At 42.8% G+C, this 17,944-nt stretch overlaps 1 protein-coding gene across 5 annotated transcripts in view; it reads left to right on the top strand.

Moving 5' to 3' along the window:
- The window catches only part of PLCE1 (phospholipase C epsilon 1), a 945,493-nt gene that overhangs the window by 790,308 nt on the left and 137,241 nt on the right, over positions 1–17,944 (top strand). For all 5 annotated transcript variants that reach the window (XM_073596424.1, XM_073596420.1, XM_073596423.1 and 2 more), the window contains 3 exons: positions 2,359–2,476; positions 13,542–13,673; positions 14,056–14,346. In XM_073596424.1, the coding sequence (XP_073452525.1) occupies positions 2,359–2,476; positions 13,542–13,673; positions 14,056–14,346 (541 nt within the window). The remainder of the gene's footprint in view (positions 1–2,358; positions 2,477–13,541; positions 13,674–14,055; positions 14,347–17,944) is intronic.

Genomic DNA, 17,944 nt, shown 5'->3' with positions numbered 1-17,944 from the left:
GAAGATATTTTTAATAAAAGACTTTTCAAAAATTGTCTACCGTATTTTTTCAGACTACACTACTTTTTTTTTGGTGAATGGGTAGGAGTACAATATACCCCATACTCATTCACATAGGGGGGAGGCCAGGATCTGGTGGCCCCCTTGTTAAAGGGGGCTTCCAGATTCCGATAAGCCCCCGCCTGCAGACCTCGACAACCACTGGGCAAGTGTTGTCAGGAAGAGGCCCTTTTCCCCATCAACATGGGGGCAAGGTGCTTTGAGGGTATGCGGCCATGTATGGTTCATGAGGGGGGGGGGCTCACTCATCCCCTCCCTTTCCTGACCTGGGGGGACCCCACGCTGTTTGTTTTTTTTACTGATTTTTTTTAGCCGGCAATTTTTTTTTTTTACATTCAGCGGGGAAGCCTGCTGGCAGCTGATGACTCATCGGTTGTTAAGGACGCGGTGGCCGGCTTCCCCCCCTCCTTGGCGACCAGCTTATATACAGTGTAAAAAAACGCAAAATCGCGGTAAAAACGTTATTATATAAATGACAAAAGACAATATTTTGAAAGTTATATTTTATACTTTCTGATAGAAAACATATCTAATAAAAAACTTTTTAAGAATCTCTTCATAAATTTAGACCAAAGTGTAATCTTCTACATGTCTTTGGTAACAAAAATCCCAGTAAGTGTATATTGATTGGTTTGCGTGAAAATTATAGTGCCTACAAACTATGGTATATATACTGGGATTTTAATTTACTTATTTTTGTAGTGATCAGCGACTTATAGTGGGACTGTGATAGTGCGGTAGTCAATCTGACCCTAGCTGACACTGGGTGGGAACTAACTGCCACTGACATCACCAGTGACACAAATACAGTGATCAGTTCTAATACTATATACTGTCACTGTACTAATGACACTGACTGGGAAGGGGTTAACTGTGTGACTAACAGGTGTTAATGTGTGTAATGTGTGCTGCTTTTTACTAAAAATCTCTTTGTTTGCAGTGATAGGAAACAGAGAGATTGTTCCCTCTGTAGAGAGCCCTGTGTTGTTTGTCAACACAGAGATCTGGGCTGTGTTTGGACACAGCTGATCACAGTCAGCATGGGGGCACATACAGATACGTCTTCGTGCCTGTGCTGGCCGCCCTTCCACAGTACATTGCGGGCGGGTATTCCAGAAGAGGTTATAAGGATTTTGTTTGACCCTTACCTGTCAAGGTGAATTCTAATAGATCTGTAAGTGCTTCTTGGGCTTTTTGGCATTGGGCAACTGTTTCCTAGATTTGCAAAGCTGCCACCTGATCTTTTGTTCACATGTTCTCCAATTTTTTCCAGGTGGACATGCAGGCCTAATCTGGTGCTAGCTTCAGTTGTAAGGTTCTTTAGGCAACTTTTTTTTGCTGCAGGCAGTCCCCAGTTTTTCCTGTTATTTAGTCTGGTTTGTTAGCATTTTCTTTGCAATTTTGTTCCTCAGTTGGATTGCTTTTGGATGTCCCAATTGTCTCTGAATACTGTGCCCTAAATGAAGGAAGAAAAACAGGCCCCATCCTACTGTGCTTATGGCCTACTCTTGGTAACACTTGCTACAAAACTGAGGCATGTTGGGAGCGGGAGAGGTCATACACGGCTGGTCACTGTTTTTGTTTGCAAGTGTCCAAATTCTTCTAAAAGTGGAAATATAATCCAACTGTCTCTGAACTCTGTGTCTCTCAATGAGATTTCAAGAAAAGGATTTTATGGCGAGTACAAAAATCTAGGCAACGGGTATCTGTTTCTGCCTCCATGTTAAAAAAAAAAGGGGGCCAAAGAAGACAAAACCCTGTTCTATTCATCTCTCTGCCCTTTATTTGTGACTTTGGCTGTAGCAGCACTGTTGCATTTAAATAATGCTTCCAGAATATCTGTTCGGGTGTATATATACAAGGTTGATAATTGATAGTCATCACATACAATGACATTAACAAGTACATTTGTGTACACTATGCCCCAACCCAGCTTCCTTAAGGGTTACATTTTCAACCTCATGGCATTATTAATTGAGGTAAAAACACATCACTTATGTTGCAAAGGGAAGGATAATCACTAGAGCTAGGAAACTATGTCAAGCTTCTCTAGACAGACTTTACTCATTTAGGACATAAGTTTGCTGCCTCCTTTGATGCCATGAAGCCAACTGATAAGCTTGCAGTTTCAGTTGGCCTTGAAGAAAGGGATTGAGAAACACCTCTGTAAAATTAGATGACTACATTGGGGAAGTTTCCCTCAATGAAACTTGCATGGAATAACAGTTATTTCCTCAATTGATATACATTAAATGATTGAATCCATCACCAGACTTGTATGTTTTATTGTACCTATAGGTCTATGATATGGAACTGGATGAAGAGTTTTATCTTCCTCAGAACAAGAAAGAAAGTAGACAAATTGCGCCAGAACTATCAGACCTTATCATCTATTGCCAAGCTGTAAAGTTTCCTGGTAAGTAGAATCATCTATCTTGTGATTCTCTGGCAGCCTTCTCAATGTTGACTTTAGAGTGCGCTATGGCTGGCTGTATGCCAAATCAATAAATACTTGGTCTGAACATCTTCTTTTGAAGTGAAAGTTTAGATTAGATTCACATTTAGGTAAGGGCGCTTTTTATTAGCATTTTGTATAAATAAACCGCTACAAGACAACACCAAGACAAACAACAACAGAACAATTAATGTCCAAAGCAACTATTCAAAAATAAATACACAAAGAGGACATTCAAATACACAGATCTTGTAGTAACATGGGAAAAACCGCTGGACATAATATCATCATGTTAATAGACATACTTTTTGTATCAGTCATTAGTATAAATAATAAACACAATTGAACAATGTTTATGGCAAGTCCAAATAAATCCCAGTTTTACCTCTTGAATGGATGGCGTCATTGTTTGTGTTTTGCTGTTGCTTTTTTTTAATGAAAATATAACCAGAGAGAAGTTAATTCCTCACTGTGTTGTTTGTATTCCAAAAAGAATATATGTGTGAAAGTCTGTTGTTGCCTCATGTCTTACACTGGTGAATTTTTTTAAGCTCAAAACAGTTTTATTCTAGTTGCGCGTGTGTGTGTATACCAGTGTTTCTCAACCTTTTTCTCAGTCAAGGCACCCTTTAAAATTATGAACAGTCTTGAGGCACCCCATTCTAAAATGTAAAAAACTATTCTAATAGTTTTACATTATACATCAACATCCACACACGTAGGACACCCAATGTTAGAGGGGATTTATTCTTCCAAATCCAATACACTTTTGCACATTGGTACTGACTAGTACTCCAATGTTTCTCTTCTTCCTCAGTTTTTCTCTATCACTCAGCTAATGTGACTCCAACGCTGACAGAGAGGGGCGAGGAAGGGTCAAACAAGGATGCTGTGCAGACAACCAACATCTTCCTTATCAAATGATGACATCATTGGTTGTTAAGACGTAGGCTGCTAGATGGTCCTAATGGTGCACAATGAAAACCTGTGGCTTTGTGTAACTAAAAGGCAGGCTTCTTCCACCTGCTGGCTTGTATACAATTTGGGGGCAATTTTTAGGCATTTTGCCAAGGCACCACTGAAGAAATCTCAAGGCACCCCCCCCCCCCCCCGGTTGAAAAAGGCTTGTGTATACTGTAAAGCTTTTGGAGTTTTATTTCTGTTGTAAATGTGTTGTTCAGGATACATAGGTGGTTGCAGATTTATCTCCCCAGTTATGACTACTTAAAGTAGTATTAAACCCCAAACCAAAAATTGAATGTGTTACACCTTACCAATTAATAGATGTTGTGGCTGCATTACTTTTCTTTTTTCTTTTTCTTTTTTTTGGCTTTTTTTCCCCCTCTCTTTTCACCTACTGATCTGGATAGTAACACACCTCCTGTATTAGAGTGCACCCACTTTGAATGAAGGAGCATGTGGGCACATTTGGATAGCAGCATTGTCAGTCTGGGGGGAGGAAGAGTGTAAGATGTAATAATAGGATTTTTATAACAGCTTACCTGTAAAATCCTTTTCTTTTGAGGTACATCACGGGACACAGAGCCTCAGTAATTACTGATGGGTTATAGCAGTGGTTCTCAACTCCGGTCCTCAGGACCCACTAACAGGCCAGGTTTGCAAGATAACTGAAATACATCACAGATGATATCATTTGCTGCTCAGTGATTGCAGTATTCTAGTCTGCATCTCCCCAAGGTAATACATAAAATCTGGCCTGTTGGTGGGTCCTGAGGACTGGAGTTGAGAACCACTGGGTTATAGGGTATCATTAGGTGATTGGACACTGGTCACACCCTAGACAGGAAGTTCAACCCCCTATATAACCCCTCCCGTTCCTGGGGATACCTCAGTTTTGTAGCAAACCAATGTAAGTGTATTAGAAGAGGGGCGGGACCTCTGTGTCCCGTGATGTACCTCAAAAGAAAAGGATTTTACAGGTAAGCTGTTATAAAAATCCTATTTTCTTTCTCGTACATCACGGGACACAGAGCCTCAGTAATTACTGATGGGATGTCCCAGAGCAATGCTATTTGAGGGGAGGGGACCACACAAAGTAGGGTGTAATCAGACCTGAGCACCTCGTACCGCTGCCTGCAGCACACTACGCCCAAAGGCAATATCCTCATGCCTTCCCACATCCACCTGATAAAATCTGGAGAATGTATGGACTGAAGACCAGGTTGCGGCCTTGCAAATTTGAGCCATAGAGACCCGGTGATGCACCTCCCAAGAAGCAATAATAACCCTTGTGGAGTGTGCCTTGATTTGAAAAGGTGGAATTTTCTGTTTCAAACTGTAAGCTTAAATAATCATTTGTCGAATCCATCTTGAAATGGTAGACTTGGCGCTGCCTGTCCTCTATTGGGACCTTCTGGCAGTACGAACAAAACATCCGTTTTGCGAATTTGAGCAGTTGCTTCCAGATAGGCCTTGCTGCTCTTACTACATCCAAAGAATGTAGTGACCTTTCTTCCGTAGAACAGGGATCTGGAAAAAAGGAAGGTAGAACAATATCTTGGTTTAGATGAAAATCTGAAACCACTTTCGGTAGAAAGCTAGGATGAGGGCGCAATACCACTCTATCCTTGTGTATGAATAAATAAGGCTCTTTACAGAAAAGAGCTGCTAATTCTGATACTCTTCTAGTAGAAGAAATGGCAAGAAGAAAAGCCCACGACTCTTCAGAACGTGGGTTTCAATAGCCAGACCCTCAAATTTAGCGTTTGTAAGGCAGGATGGAACACTGGACCTTGGGATAGCAGGTCTGGACGTGACGGTAGGGTCCACGGGGGACCTACTGCCATCTTTACTATTTCTGCATACAAAGCTCTTCTGGCCATGCTGGGCCAGCAAAAGTACCGACTTCATTTCCCGCCTGATCCTGCAAAGAAGTCGTGGCAGTAGCAGAATAGGAGGAAATGTAAAAATCATGGAGAATTGATGCCATGGAGTCACCAACGCATCTGTCCCGCATGCAAGAGTATCCCTTGTTCTTGGCACAAAGTTATCAAACTTGTTGTTGAACCTGGATGCAAAGAGGTCTACATCCGGAACCCCCCATCTTTGGCATATGGCCAAGAAGACGGGATGAAGAGACCATTCCCCTGGGTATAACTGCTGGTGACTCAAGTAGTCCGCCTGCCAGTTCTCTACTCCCGGAAGATTGCCGATATGCACGGCACATGCTTCTGCCCAGATTAAAATCTGGTTTACTTCTCCCTGGGCTGCACGACTCCTGGTGCCTCCCTGGTGATTGATATAAGGCACTGCTGTGGCATTGTGGGACTGTATCCTGGCAGGGCAACCCTGTAACCTGAGTGTCCAGGCCTTTAGGGCTAGATACACCGCACGGATCTCTAGAATGTTGATGGGTAAGGTCCTCTCTGTCTTGGACCATCTCCCTTGGACAGTCGACTGTTCCAGAACTGCTCCCCAACCCGAAAGACTGGCATTTGTTGTTACCACTGTCCAGGCAACTGGAAAAAAGGGTTTTCCCTTTTGCAGATTTTTGGGTATCAACCACCAACTGAGGCTCTGACGCACTGTAGGAGACAGACGCATCGGGAATCCAATGCCTGAACCTCCTTGTTCCAGGCAGACAGGATACTGTTTTGCAGCAGTCTCGAATGAAACTGAGCATAGGGAACGGCTTCGAACGAAGCCAACATCTTCCCCAGTAGCCTCATACAAAGGAGAATAGGAGGATCTTTCTTTGCCCTGACTAACTGAATCGGTTCTTTATGGTACTGATCTTTGCCTGGGGTAAAATACCCTCTTCTGGGCTGTATCTATGACCAGACCGAAATACTCTAGTCTTCTTACTGGTTTCAAAGAAAACTTTTCTGAGTTGAGGAGCCAACCTAGGTATTCCAGGTAGTTGACTGTGGTGACCAAGCTTTGGTCCAAGCAGGCTACCGAGCGGTCTATCAAGAGCAGGTCGTCTAGGTATGCTATTACCGTTATACATTGGGCCCTTAATCTGGCCAGCGGAGGGGCCAAGATTTTTGTAAACACCCGAGGTGCAGTAGCTAGCCCGAAAGGCAGAGCTATAAACTGAAAGTGGCGTCTTTCTACTTTGAAACGCAGGTACTTTTGATGAGCAGGGAAAATAGGTACATGCAGGTATGCGTCCTTGATGTCTATTGATGCCAGAAATTCTCCTTCTTGTAGGATGGAGACTACCGACCGATTCCATGCGAAAGGATCGTATCTTTAGGAATCAGTTTAGATCCTTGAGATCTAAAATGGGTCTGACATCTCAATTTGGTTTTGGAACCGTGTAAAGGTTTGAATAAAACCCCAATCCCTGCTCTTGCGTGGGAACAACCATGATAACTTTTTGCGACAATAGTCGCTCCAATGCTAGAAGAGAGACTTCTTTTTCTCTGGGTCTCTGGGAACATTTGATCTGAGGAAACGAGGAGAGGGGAATTCTCGGAACTCTAGTTTATAACCTAGAGTTAATGTGGACATCACCCATCTGTCCTGGAAATCCTCCTACCAGAGCCTTGAGAACTGTAGCAGTCTTCCCCCCACCCGAGCGAGCTGGGGCACTCCTTCATAAAGATGCTTTAGCGTCTTGTCTAGTAGGCTTCCTCCCACAGGACTTCTTTTGTCCCCGGGTCGACTCTGAGATTTATTTCATGAGCCTGACAGAGGAGTCCGTCGCGACTGCCTGGAGGCTGATGCTCCTGGCACTGGAGACAGAGCCTATTTAAAAGAGGGACGTATACCAAATCCTCTCCGAACAGCCTTGCACCATGAAGGGGAAACCCAGCCAGAAGCTTCTTACATGGTGATTCGGCTGAAATTTTCAACCATAAGATTCTACGCATATGTACCAACCCAAGCGCAAGGCGAAAGGTTTGGATGATAGAATCTCTGCGTCAACAGCAAACACAAAGCCGCTGGTAGGTTGGCAAACCCCCAGGCCTGCTGTTCAGGTAAAACTTTGAGGACCTGCTTAACATGGTCTCTTAAGTATTGACAGACTGATTGCTGCCACTGCAGGTTGAGCTATTAGGACCTTCTGCCACTGAACCTGCCAAGAAGAAAACACCTTTCAACAGGAATTCCAATTTCTTATCAGTTGGATCCCTAGGTACCTGAGTGTTGTCGACAAGACAAGCCAGACTTATATACGGAAGAATGGCGGCATCAACTGCCGGTATACCCCCCATCTTAGTACATTTTTCCTCCATAGGATAAAGTGTTGCAAACTTTTTTAGGCGGAAAAATTGTTTATCTGGGTGATCCCACTCAGAATAAATAAGCTTTTTCAGTAACCATAAAACAGAAAAGCATGTGTAGTTTGAGGAGGCTTCAGTGAACCCAAACCAAAGGAGGGTTCTTTAACTGACTCAGATACAGGTAACCTGAATGTGGAGCGGACCAATACAGCCAAAATTTGCACTAACACCTTCTCATCCTGAGAAGCTGAAGAGGGCCCTTCTCCACTTGATTCCTCAGAAGAGGAGTCATAAGTCTCATCCCGATCCTCTGAGAGGGATTCCTCTCCTTTTTCCCCAGAGTTCCTCTGCTTGAGGGTCCTGGGTAACAGAAGGAGACCTAGTGCGTTTTCTTTCACAGAGTAAAGATGCGATTAAGGCCACCAGTCTTTTCTCTAATCCATTAATGGTTGAGGAAAGAACCTCCTGTGTAATGTATACAGGGGCTGAAGTGCCAAATGCAGCTGCAGCCCCTGACCCCGATGGCTCACCCTGGCCAGCTTCCCCCGGTCCTTCAGGGGGGAAGGTGCTGCAGAAGGGGGGTCCTCAGAGACTGAGGGAGTCCCTTAGAGCCCCTATTTTTCAGGGTATATGTACCTCTTTTGCCCCTAGTGTATACACAAAAAGCAGAGGCACTACCAGAATGCACTGACTGCTGAGAAATGTAGTTCAGCAACTGCCGCTGCTACCAAGTCTCAGTCTGGTGCTCAAGTAAATGTTTGCCTGGGAATGCCTGTGTCTCCCACCTCACATGCGCCCGTCTGCTCTGTGTCCCTCCATAGGCCATGTGCATCTGAAAAGAGTGCACCTTACAGCCTGCAATGTGAGCTTTTCACCACGCCGACGTTGCGTTAACGCTCCACCCCCCCGCCACCCCTCCCGTCCCCCCTTCGTCCTTTTTTTTTTTTTTTAAAAAGACTGTTTGCCGCGTGAGCCGAGGCTCTAGATCCTCAGATAGCTTGGAGGGGGGAGGGCCAGGGCGGAGGAGAGAGGAGGGCCAGTGGATGGGAAGCCGCTGAAATGGTGGAGGCGGTGTGCGGTGCGGCATGCTACCGCTTCCGCTTCCCTGTGCCTTTACCTAAGCCGTGGGGGTAGAATCCCTGTAGGAAAAAAAACCCCTTCCCACATCCTACCTGGAGCATGGCTTGGAGGAGCGTACAGCGTGGACACTGAGACAAGACAGATCAAGCATGAAAAGGTATGTGCTCTTGGTAGCCCCCGGTGGTGACTATAGACATAGCATACATTTACTTAAAGGAGAAACCTTATAAGAACTGGAAAAATTCTTAAGGAGTCTCCCTTACCTTATCCAGCTGCAGGGATCTGTTGCAACAGACCCAATCTTCACCTCTCACGGTGGGCTCCGTTTAGAGAAAAAACCTTCAGAGACTGGGGCTCCCTATGAATAGGAGGATCCACAGTTCTGGCCCCGTAAAGCACCCCGCCAGAGATATGGCTGAAAAAAACAAATACTGGATCCCGGGGTCCAGCTCTCTAAAAAGAGAAGTGTTACAGGTAAAACCTTGTTTCTTCGGACACGAGGCCCAGGTACCATCCAATTCGGCCTGGAAAAGACACTTTGAATGGATCCGGCTGCATGGCTTGCCCCAGTATAGGATATTCCTTTGGAGTTCAGCACAGCACATCTTATTCATGACCAACACCTAAGACACTGGCGAAAAAACTGAGGTATCCCCAGGAAGGGGAGGGGTTATATAGGGGGTTGAACTTCCTGTCTAGGGTGTGACCAGTGTCCAATCACCTAATGATACCCTATAACCCATCAGTAATTACTGATGTACAAGAAAGAAACATTTTTACATTAAAGCAGCTTTACATTACAACTTTACATAAAAGCTGATCATTGTAAGCACCCCTACCAGTGTTGAATGGTTTGTCTCATCCCTGTAACTGATCTCATCTGCAAGAGAGTTTGTTCTTTTGAAGAACAGACTTGCTGGCCAGATCACTAGGTAAAATAGTGGAAAGAAAGCCTAAAAAAAAATGAATGCAGCCATCACATCTAAGATTTTTTAATTGGCAATATAATAAATGTTTACTTTTGGGTTTAATACTGCTTTGGGCTGTGAGACTATTTTATTGTTAATGCAGTGGAGATATGTGACTGCCTTCTATACTGTAATTTATTTAAAAATAGGATTATTTTGTTCCTTGAGGCCTTCATAACTCAACCACAATTACTGATTCAAGTGGTACTAAACCCAAAACCAAAACTGTATTATATTGCAGCTTGCCAATCATTTGATGTGGTGCATTTGTTTTCTGTTCTTTGTTTTTTTCCCACTGTTTTCACCTGGTGATCTGGCCAGTAACATACAGTGCCTCCTGTATTAGTGAGACACAACTCTGGATGAATAAGAACAGGAGGCACAGCAGCATTGTCAGTCTGGGGGAAGAGTACTTTTAAAGGTAGTAGCAGATTTAAACACACTAACAAATTTAAGCCAAACTTCAGCTCATACTTTATAATCAGTTATAATCAGAAAGTTTTTTTCCTTTCGGGATAAAGGTTTCACATGAATAAATAAAAGCTGATCATTTTAATCATCTCTGTCCATGTTAAATTTGGGTTTGTCTCATTTGTGTTAACTGATACATCTTGATACATTCAAAAGCTTGTGCTTTTAAAAAACAACAGGCTTGCTGGCTGGATCACCAGATTAAATAAGAAGAAAGAAAGCCTAAAAAGGAAAATAATTTAGACATTATTCACCAGTCATGTTGTTTGTAAAGAGTTCTGATTTGTAATTGTGACACACACTATGGCTCTGGTGCACCTCAGACAGTGCCAGCTCAGGCTTTTTTGGGGAAATAGTAATTGGATATGTTTGAAAACCTTTTCTGATAGTTATTTTCCATCAAAGATATCTGCAGTTTGCCCGCTCTACCTATGGGTTCAACATTATAGGTCAGTTGTTTTTAGGGATGTGCTGCCTGGCACACATAAAATCTACATGTCTGAAGGCCCTATGCTGCCCATGGTCAGCTTTAGTTACTATGTTATTTACCTCAATACCCAGGTAATGGCTTACCTTTAATGACACCCAGTTATTAGTTATTAGGCTAGAAAGTAAAGCCCACTTGTAATAATTTGTTGGTATTTAGTGGTGATGACAGCCTTTTGTATTGTGTACTGTAATACAAGCCATAACTGGACTGCTCTAATTATTAGTTAAAATGTGGTGTCAGGATACATGAGGAACTAAATGATCCCATGTTGATTAGGAAATCTGTTCTGTGATACTGTGCCACTACATTCTAGGGCATTTAGTAGATGGAGACTTATAGGGGAGGAAAAAAGATGGCATACACCTTGCTTTTTTACAGCCTCTGCTCCTGTACATAATGAATGGGGTTGGGTGATGCTAAGTATTGATCAATAAACCTTCAGTATGAACAGGAACTGGTGCAGTTATGATAGTGAGAGGATGGGGCCTAATGCCAGCGTATGGTGTGGAAGAAGTGTGTTTCAACTGGGTAAAAGAATGTTTTTGGATACATTTAGGCCAGGTTCACATACAGTATCTCACAAAAGTAGTGAGTGTACAGCTTGTATAACAGTGTGAATTTGTTGTCACCTCAAAATAATTCAACACACAGCCATTAATGTCTAAACCGCTGGCAAGAAAAGTGAGTACACCCCTAAGTGAAAATGTCCAAATCGGGCCAAATTAGCCATTTTCCCTCCCTGATGTCATGTGACTCATTAGTGTTACAAGGTCTCTCATGTGAATGGGGAGCAGGTATGTTAAATTTGGTGTTATCGCTCTCACTCTCTCATACTGGTCACTGGATGTTCAACATGGCACCTCATGGCAAAGAACTCTCTGAGGATCTGAAAAAAAGAATTGTTGCTCTACATAAAGATGACCTAAGATATAAGAAGATTGCCAAGACCGTGAATCTGAGCTGCAGCACGGTGGCCAAGACTATGCAGTAGTTTTGACAGGACAGGTTCCACTCAGAACAGGCCTGGCTATGGTCGGCCAAAGAAGTTGAGTGGAAGTGCTCAGTGTCATATCCAGAGGTTGTCTTTGGTAAATAGACGTATGAGTGCTGCCAGCATTGCTGCAGAGGTTCAAGGGGTGGGCGGTCAGCCTGTCAGTCCTCAAACCATACGCCGCACACTGCATTAAATTGGTCTGCATGGCTGTCATCCCAGAAGGAAGCCTCTTCTAAAGATGATGCACAAGAAAGCCTACAAACAGTTTGCTGAAGACAAGCAGACTAAGGACATGGATTACTGGAACCATGTCCTGTGGTCTGATGAGACCAAGATAAACTTAATTGGTTCAGATGGTGTCAAGCCTGTGTGGCAGTAACCAAGTGAGGAATACAAAGACAAATGTGTCTTGCCTACAGTCAAGCATGGTGGTGTGAGTGTCATGGTCTGGGGCTGCATGAGTGCTGCTGGCACTGGGGAGCTACAGTTCATTGAGGGAACCATGAATGCCAACATGTACAGTGACATACTTAAGCAGAGAATTATCCCCTCCCTCTGGAGACTGGGCCACAGGGCAGTATTCCAACATAACGACCCCAAACACACCTCCAAGATGACCACTGCCTTGCTAAAGAAGCTGAGGATAAAGGTGATGGACTGGCCAAGCATGTCTCCAGACCTAAATCCTATTAAGCATCTGTGGGCCATCCTCAAACGGTAGGTGGAGGAGCCTAAGGTCTCTAACATCCACCAACTCTGTGATGTTGTCTTGGAGGAGTGGAAGAGAACCCTAGTGGCAACCTGTGAAGCTCTGGTGAACTCCATGCCCAAGAGGGTTAAAGCAGTGCTGGAAAATAATGGTGGCTACACAAAATATTGACAATTTGGGCCCAATTTGGACATTTTCACTTAGGGGTGTACTCACTTTTGTTGCCAGCGGTTTAGACATTAATGGCTGTGTGTTATACAAGCTATACATTCATTACTTTACATTGTAGCAAAGTGTCATTTCTTCAGTGTTGCCACATGAAAAGATATAATAAAATATTTACAAAATAGTGAGGGGTGTACTCACTTTTATGAGATACTGTATGTCCGTCCATGGTTCACATGGGGTCCAGTGCATTTCTGTACATTGGTTTAGGTGCGATTCAGGTCCAAATTTTTGCCTGAATTCGCACCTGAACCGGACCCAAAGATGCACAGGACCCTTCTGCAATCTGGACCTTGGCCACCCCAGACCTGTGTGAACCAGCTCCATTGATATCCTGGTCATCCTCACCTGTCCTGCGAATTGGATGCGGAGAAACCGTATATATGTGAACCCAGCCTAAATGAAGTAAAAGCAAAGAGACTGATATATAAACTGGATAATTAAAGTGCATCTGATTGAATATCAGTGACCCTTAAATGTGTACATCCCTTGAAAATTAAATGTTTTAAAATGGAGAAAGAATTTGGTTTAGTGTTAGGTATGTAATACAATATATGTTAAATAAAATATGTTGAGCCTGTGTGAGAATGTACTCTCCTCCCAAATGTCCCTCCCAGATAAAACATTTATTGATCTGGGGTCCCAAATCACAGCTATATTATAGTTATCACAACATGTTTCCCTTGCTCAGTGTATTCTTTTATCAAGTTAGTATTTTTCTTGGACTGGTGAAGATGTAAACTTCATGGAGAAGATATGGGTGGGAGATTAGTGATGTCGTATTGCACAGGACAGGCTGGTTCAGTTCCATAAAACATCATCTAAAAAGGCTACGGAAAATGTCATGCCCTCTTGGTCTGCTTGTTTGGTTCATTAGTCTTAATTTTATGGGAACAGGCCTTACGACGTTAAATCCTTGTGGATCTGGCAGAGGAAAGGAAAGAAAAAGCAGGAAGTCCATTTTTGGCAACAATCCTGGTAGAACAAGCCCCGGGGAAACAACAACACTGGCCAAAACATCTGGAAGAGGTAATTGCTGTATATTCCATTTTGCTCTAATATTGGGGAAGTGGCTGTATTCCATGACGCATTATATGCCTTTTTAATGTTATATTCCATTACAACATGGGTTTGATAAAATGTTTTTTCACTAAATTGAAATATTCGTCTAACATATCCTTTAGAAGCCGGTTATGTTAAATGCCCTTGAACCGTATATGTGCAGAGATAGCCAAAGGCTGTCTGAGGTTGGGCTCTACAAGGTAACCAGCTATTTAAAAAAGCAAGTGTAATTGAGACAATCGTATTGATTATTTACTGTACTTACAGAATTGTATGGGTTTCTGTTACAATGTTGTGGGTAAAAGGAAAAGCCTTAGTTCACTTTCTGAAATTAAACATTTACTTGCAGGCATAGCCGACACAAGGCAGAGTTGGGAGGAGCCATGCTCACCTCCATTCAATCCAAGTACATCACTAAGTGCCATTATCCGGACTCCTCGGTGCTACCACATCTCATCCCTGAATGAAAATGCTGCTAAGCGTCTATGTAGACGTTATTCACAGAAGTTGATTCAGCACACTGCTTATCAGCTACTAAGAACATATCCAGCTGCTACACGGATTGACTCTTCAAATCCACATCCTCTTATATTTTGGCTTCATGGAATACAATTGGTTGCTCTAAACTACCAAACAGATGGTAAGCAAGCCATTACATGATCAATTGCAAAAATGAATTTATTCCCAGTAAAAATATGTATTTTAGTTAGACTGTTAAAGACCTAGTATTTGCAAGAAATGCCTCAAAGCAGGAGACTGAACAGCCAGAGGAAGCATAGTTTATTTACTCTTTAAATCTGATGCAACACCAGCCCTAAGCTGTGTAAAATTTAAAGCTCCCTTGTGCCATAAGTTTAGCATAACCTGAGGAGTTATGCCCCGTACACACGGTCGGATTTTCCGATGGAAAATGTCCGATCGGAGCGTGTTGTCGGAAATTCCGACCGTGTGCGGGCTCCATCGGACATTTTCCATCGGATTTTCCGACACACAAAGTTGGAGAGCAGGAGATAAAATTTTCCGACAACAAAATCCGTTGTCGGAAATTCCGATCGTGTGTACACAAATCCGACGGACAAAGTGCCACGCATGCTCAGAATAAATAAAGAGATGAAAGCTATTGGCCACTGCCCCGTTTATAGTCCCGACGTACGTGTTTTACGTCACCGCGTATAGAACGATCGGATTTTCCGACAACTTTGTGTGACCGTGTGTATGCAAGACAAGTTTGAGCCAACATCCGTCGGAAAAAATCCATGGATTTTGTTGTCGGAATGTCCGAACAAAGTCCGACCGTGTGTACGGGGCATCAGAAGTAACAGATTTGTACATAATTGCAAGTGGTCACATTGGGCAGTTGTAAATGTTATGTGCATTAACAAAGTATGAGATTGTACAGGGAAACCATGATCCTTTTGTGTGAATATGTTAACCTCTAAAGGTTAATGTTTTTTCATGTTCTAATATTTTTTTTCAGGCCCATTTCCACTAAGTTTTGCATAATGGCTGCCCACTCATAAAAATTCTGCTGACTTATCTTTTGAGGACTGTTGTAAATAATTCTCCATGCTTCAGGTTTTTTAAACTAGAGTTTTTGAGTGTTAACATTCCTATTGCAATCAACATAATATAAAATTAACCCTTTCATGACTAAGCCTATTTTTGACATTTGGTGTTTACAAGTTAAAATCCATATTTTTTGCTAGAAAATTACTTAGAGCCCCCAAACATTATATATATATATATATATATATATATATATATATATATATATATATATATATATAATGTTTGGGGGCTCTAAGTAATTTTCTAGCAAAAAATATGGAGGTTAGAGTTACAGAGGAGAATAGTGCTAGAATTATTGCTCGCACTCTGACGATCGCGGCGATACCTCACATGTGTGATTTGATCACCGTTTACATATGCGGGCGCGACTTCCGTATACGTTTTCTTTGCTGCACAAGCTCGTGGGGACTGGGATGCTTTAAAAAACATTTTTTTTTCTTATTTATAAATTGTGTTTAAAAAAAAAAAAATGTGATCACTTTTATTGCTGTCACAAGGAATGTAAACATCTCTTGTGACAGTAATAGGTGGTGACAGGTACTCTTTATGGAGGGAGCGGGGGTCTAAAAGACCCCCCGCTCCCTCCTTTGCACTTCAAAGTTTTCAGATCTCCGTTTTCGCCGATTCTGAATACTGTATATTTTTTAAAACCGGCGCCATTGGCAGCCGAGTAAACGGGAAGTGACGTCATGACGCTTACGGCTTCGTTCCAGGCTGTCACTAGCCGCCGGGAGGCAGCGGGAGGGGGGGATGTCCTCTCCCGCTCCTCCCGTATAACAGCCGAGCGGCTTTTAGCTGCATTGGTTGTTATACCTGGAAAGCCGATCGCTGGCTCTAAAAAACAGTACCGGAATGATGCCTGCAGCTGCGGGCATCATCTCGGTATAACCCCCGAAAGCCGAGTACGCACATCTGCGTACGCTCGGCGGGAAGGGGTTAAAGGAAAATTGTGATGAGAAAAACACGAAGGCTGTCACTGTGAGTACTTCCTAAAATGCTGGTTGCCTGGTTGTCGTGCTGCTATAATGGCTGCAGTCCTTTGAGTCTTTGACTTTGAATAAGCAACTATAACGTCTTCACTCTGTGCTTTTCCCATGTCAGTCATTCAGAATGCATTGAAGTTGGGAAGTATTGGAGGACTTAGATACAGTGTCTTGAAAAAGTATTCATACCCCTTGAAATTTTTCACATTTTGTCATGTTACAACCAAAAATGTAAATGTATTTTATTGGGCTTTAATGTGATAGAGCAACACAAAGTGGCACATAATTGTTAAGTGGAAGGACAATTATAAATGGTTTTAATTTTTTCTTTTTACAAATAAGTATCTGAGAAGTCTGGCGTGCATTTGTCTTCAGCCCCCTTTACTCTAAAACTCCTAACTAAAATCTAGTGGTACCAATTGCCCTCAGAAGTCACCTAATTAGTAAATAGAGTCCACCTGCGTGTAATTTAATCTAAGTATAAATACAGCTGTTCTGTATAGCCCTCAGAGGTTTGTTAGAGATCCTTAGTGAACAAACAGCATCATGAGAACCAAGAAACACGCCAGACAGGGATAAAGTTGTGGAGAAGTTAAAAGCAGGGCTAGGTTATAAAAAAAAATATCCCAAGCTTTGAACATCTCGTGGAGCACTGTTCAATCCATCATCTGAAAATGGAAAAAGTATGGCACAGCTGCCAACCTACCAAGATATGGCCGTCCACCTAAACTGACAGGATGGGCAAGGAGAGCATTAATCAGAGACGCAGCCAAGAGGCCCATGATAACTCTGGAGGTGCTGCAGAGATAGACAGCTCAGGTGGGAGAATCTGTCCACAGGGCAACGATTAGTCGTGCACTTCACAAATCTGGCCTTTATGGAAGAGTGGCAAGAAGAAAGCCATAAGAAGTCCCATTTGCAGTTTGCGAGAAGCCATGTGGGGGACACAGCAAACGTGGAAGAAGGTGCTCTGGTCAGATGACACCAAAATTAAACTTTTTAGACTTAAAGCAAAACGCTATGTGTGGCAGACAACTAACATTGCACATCACCCTGAACACTCCATCCTCACCGTGAAGCAAGGTGGTGACAGCATTATGTTGTAGGGATGCTTTTCTTCAGCAGGGACAGGAAAGCTGGTCAGAGTTAATGGGAAAATGGGGAAAATTTCAAGGGGTGTAAATACATTTTCAAGGCACTATTAGCATAACTGCCCTCAAACAAGCAGTTTCAGGAGCAGGTTGTGATAGACAGTTGGTAGCAAAACTGATTTTACTGAAACAGAAAGGAAGTAATAACTTTAACTTTTTCACTGGCAAAGTGGACAAACGTAGGCATCTACCAGGGATAGATGGGGAAAAAGGGACAAAATTTCTAATCTTATCACGGAACACTCACCAGTATAGTTAAAGGCAAAACTTTTTTTTCATTTTGGTTAGATTAAGGGAGGCTTATAAACCCTGTCATTTTTTTTGCCACCTGTGTTCCATTAGGTAGATTTCCCTTTGCTTCCTGTCCATGGCCAAAGAAGGAAGTGAGAGAAAATCTCTCCAAAGTGAGGGCATACCTGGTTGTCACCAGAAATAGTACCCCCAAAGGAAGCCTTTTCCCCTCTCTTCCTGTTCTGGCGACAACCCAAGATTTTCTTTCATATTCGGTATTAACAGTAAACAGGAGTAATAGAAA

This window comes from Aquarana catesbeiana, linkage group LG08 (assembly GCF_042186555.1).
Source record: "Aquarana catesbeiana isolate 2022-GZ linkage group LG08, ASM4218655v1, whole genome shotgun sequence".
NCBI lineage: Eukaryota > Metazoa > Chordata > Amphibia > Anura > Ranidae > Aquarana > Aquarana catesbeiana.
This window is presented reverse-complemented; position numbering and strand designations above follow the sequence as displayed.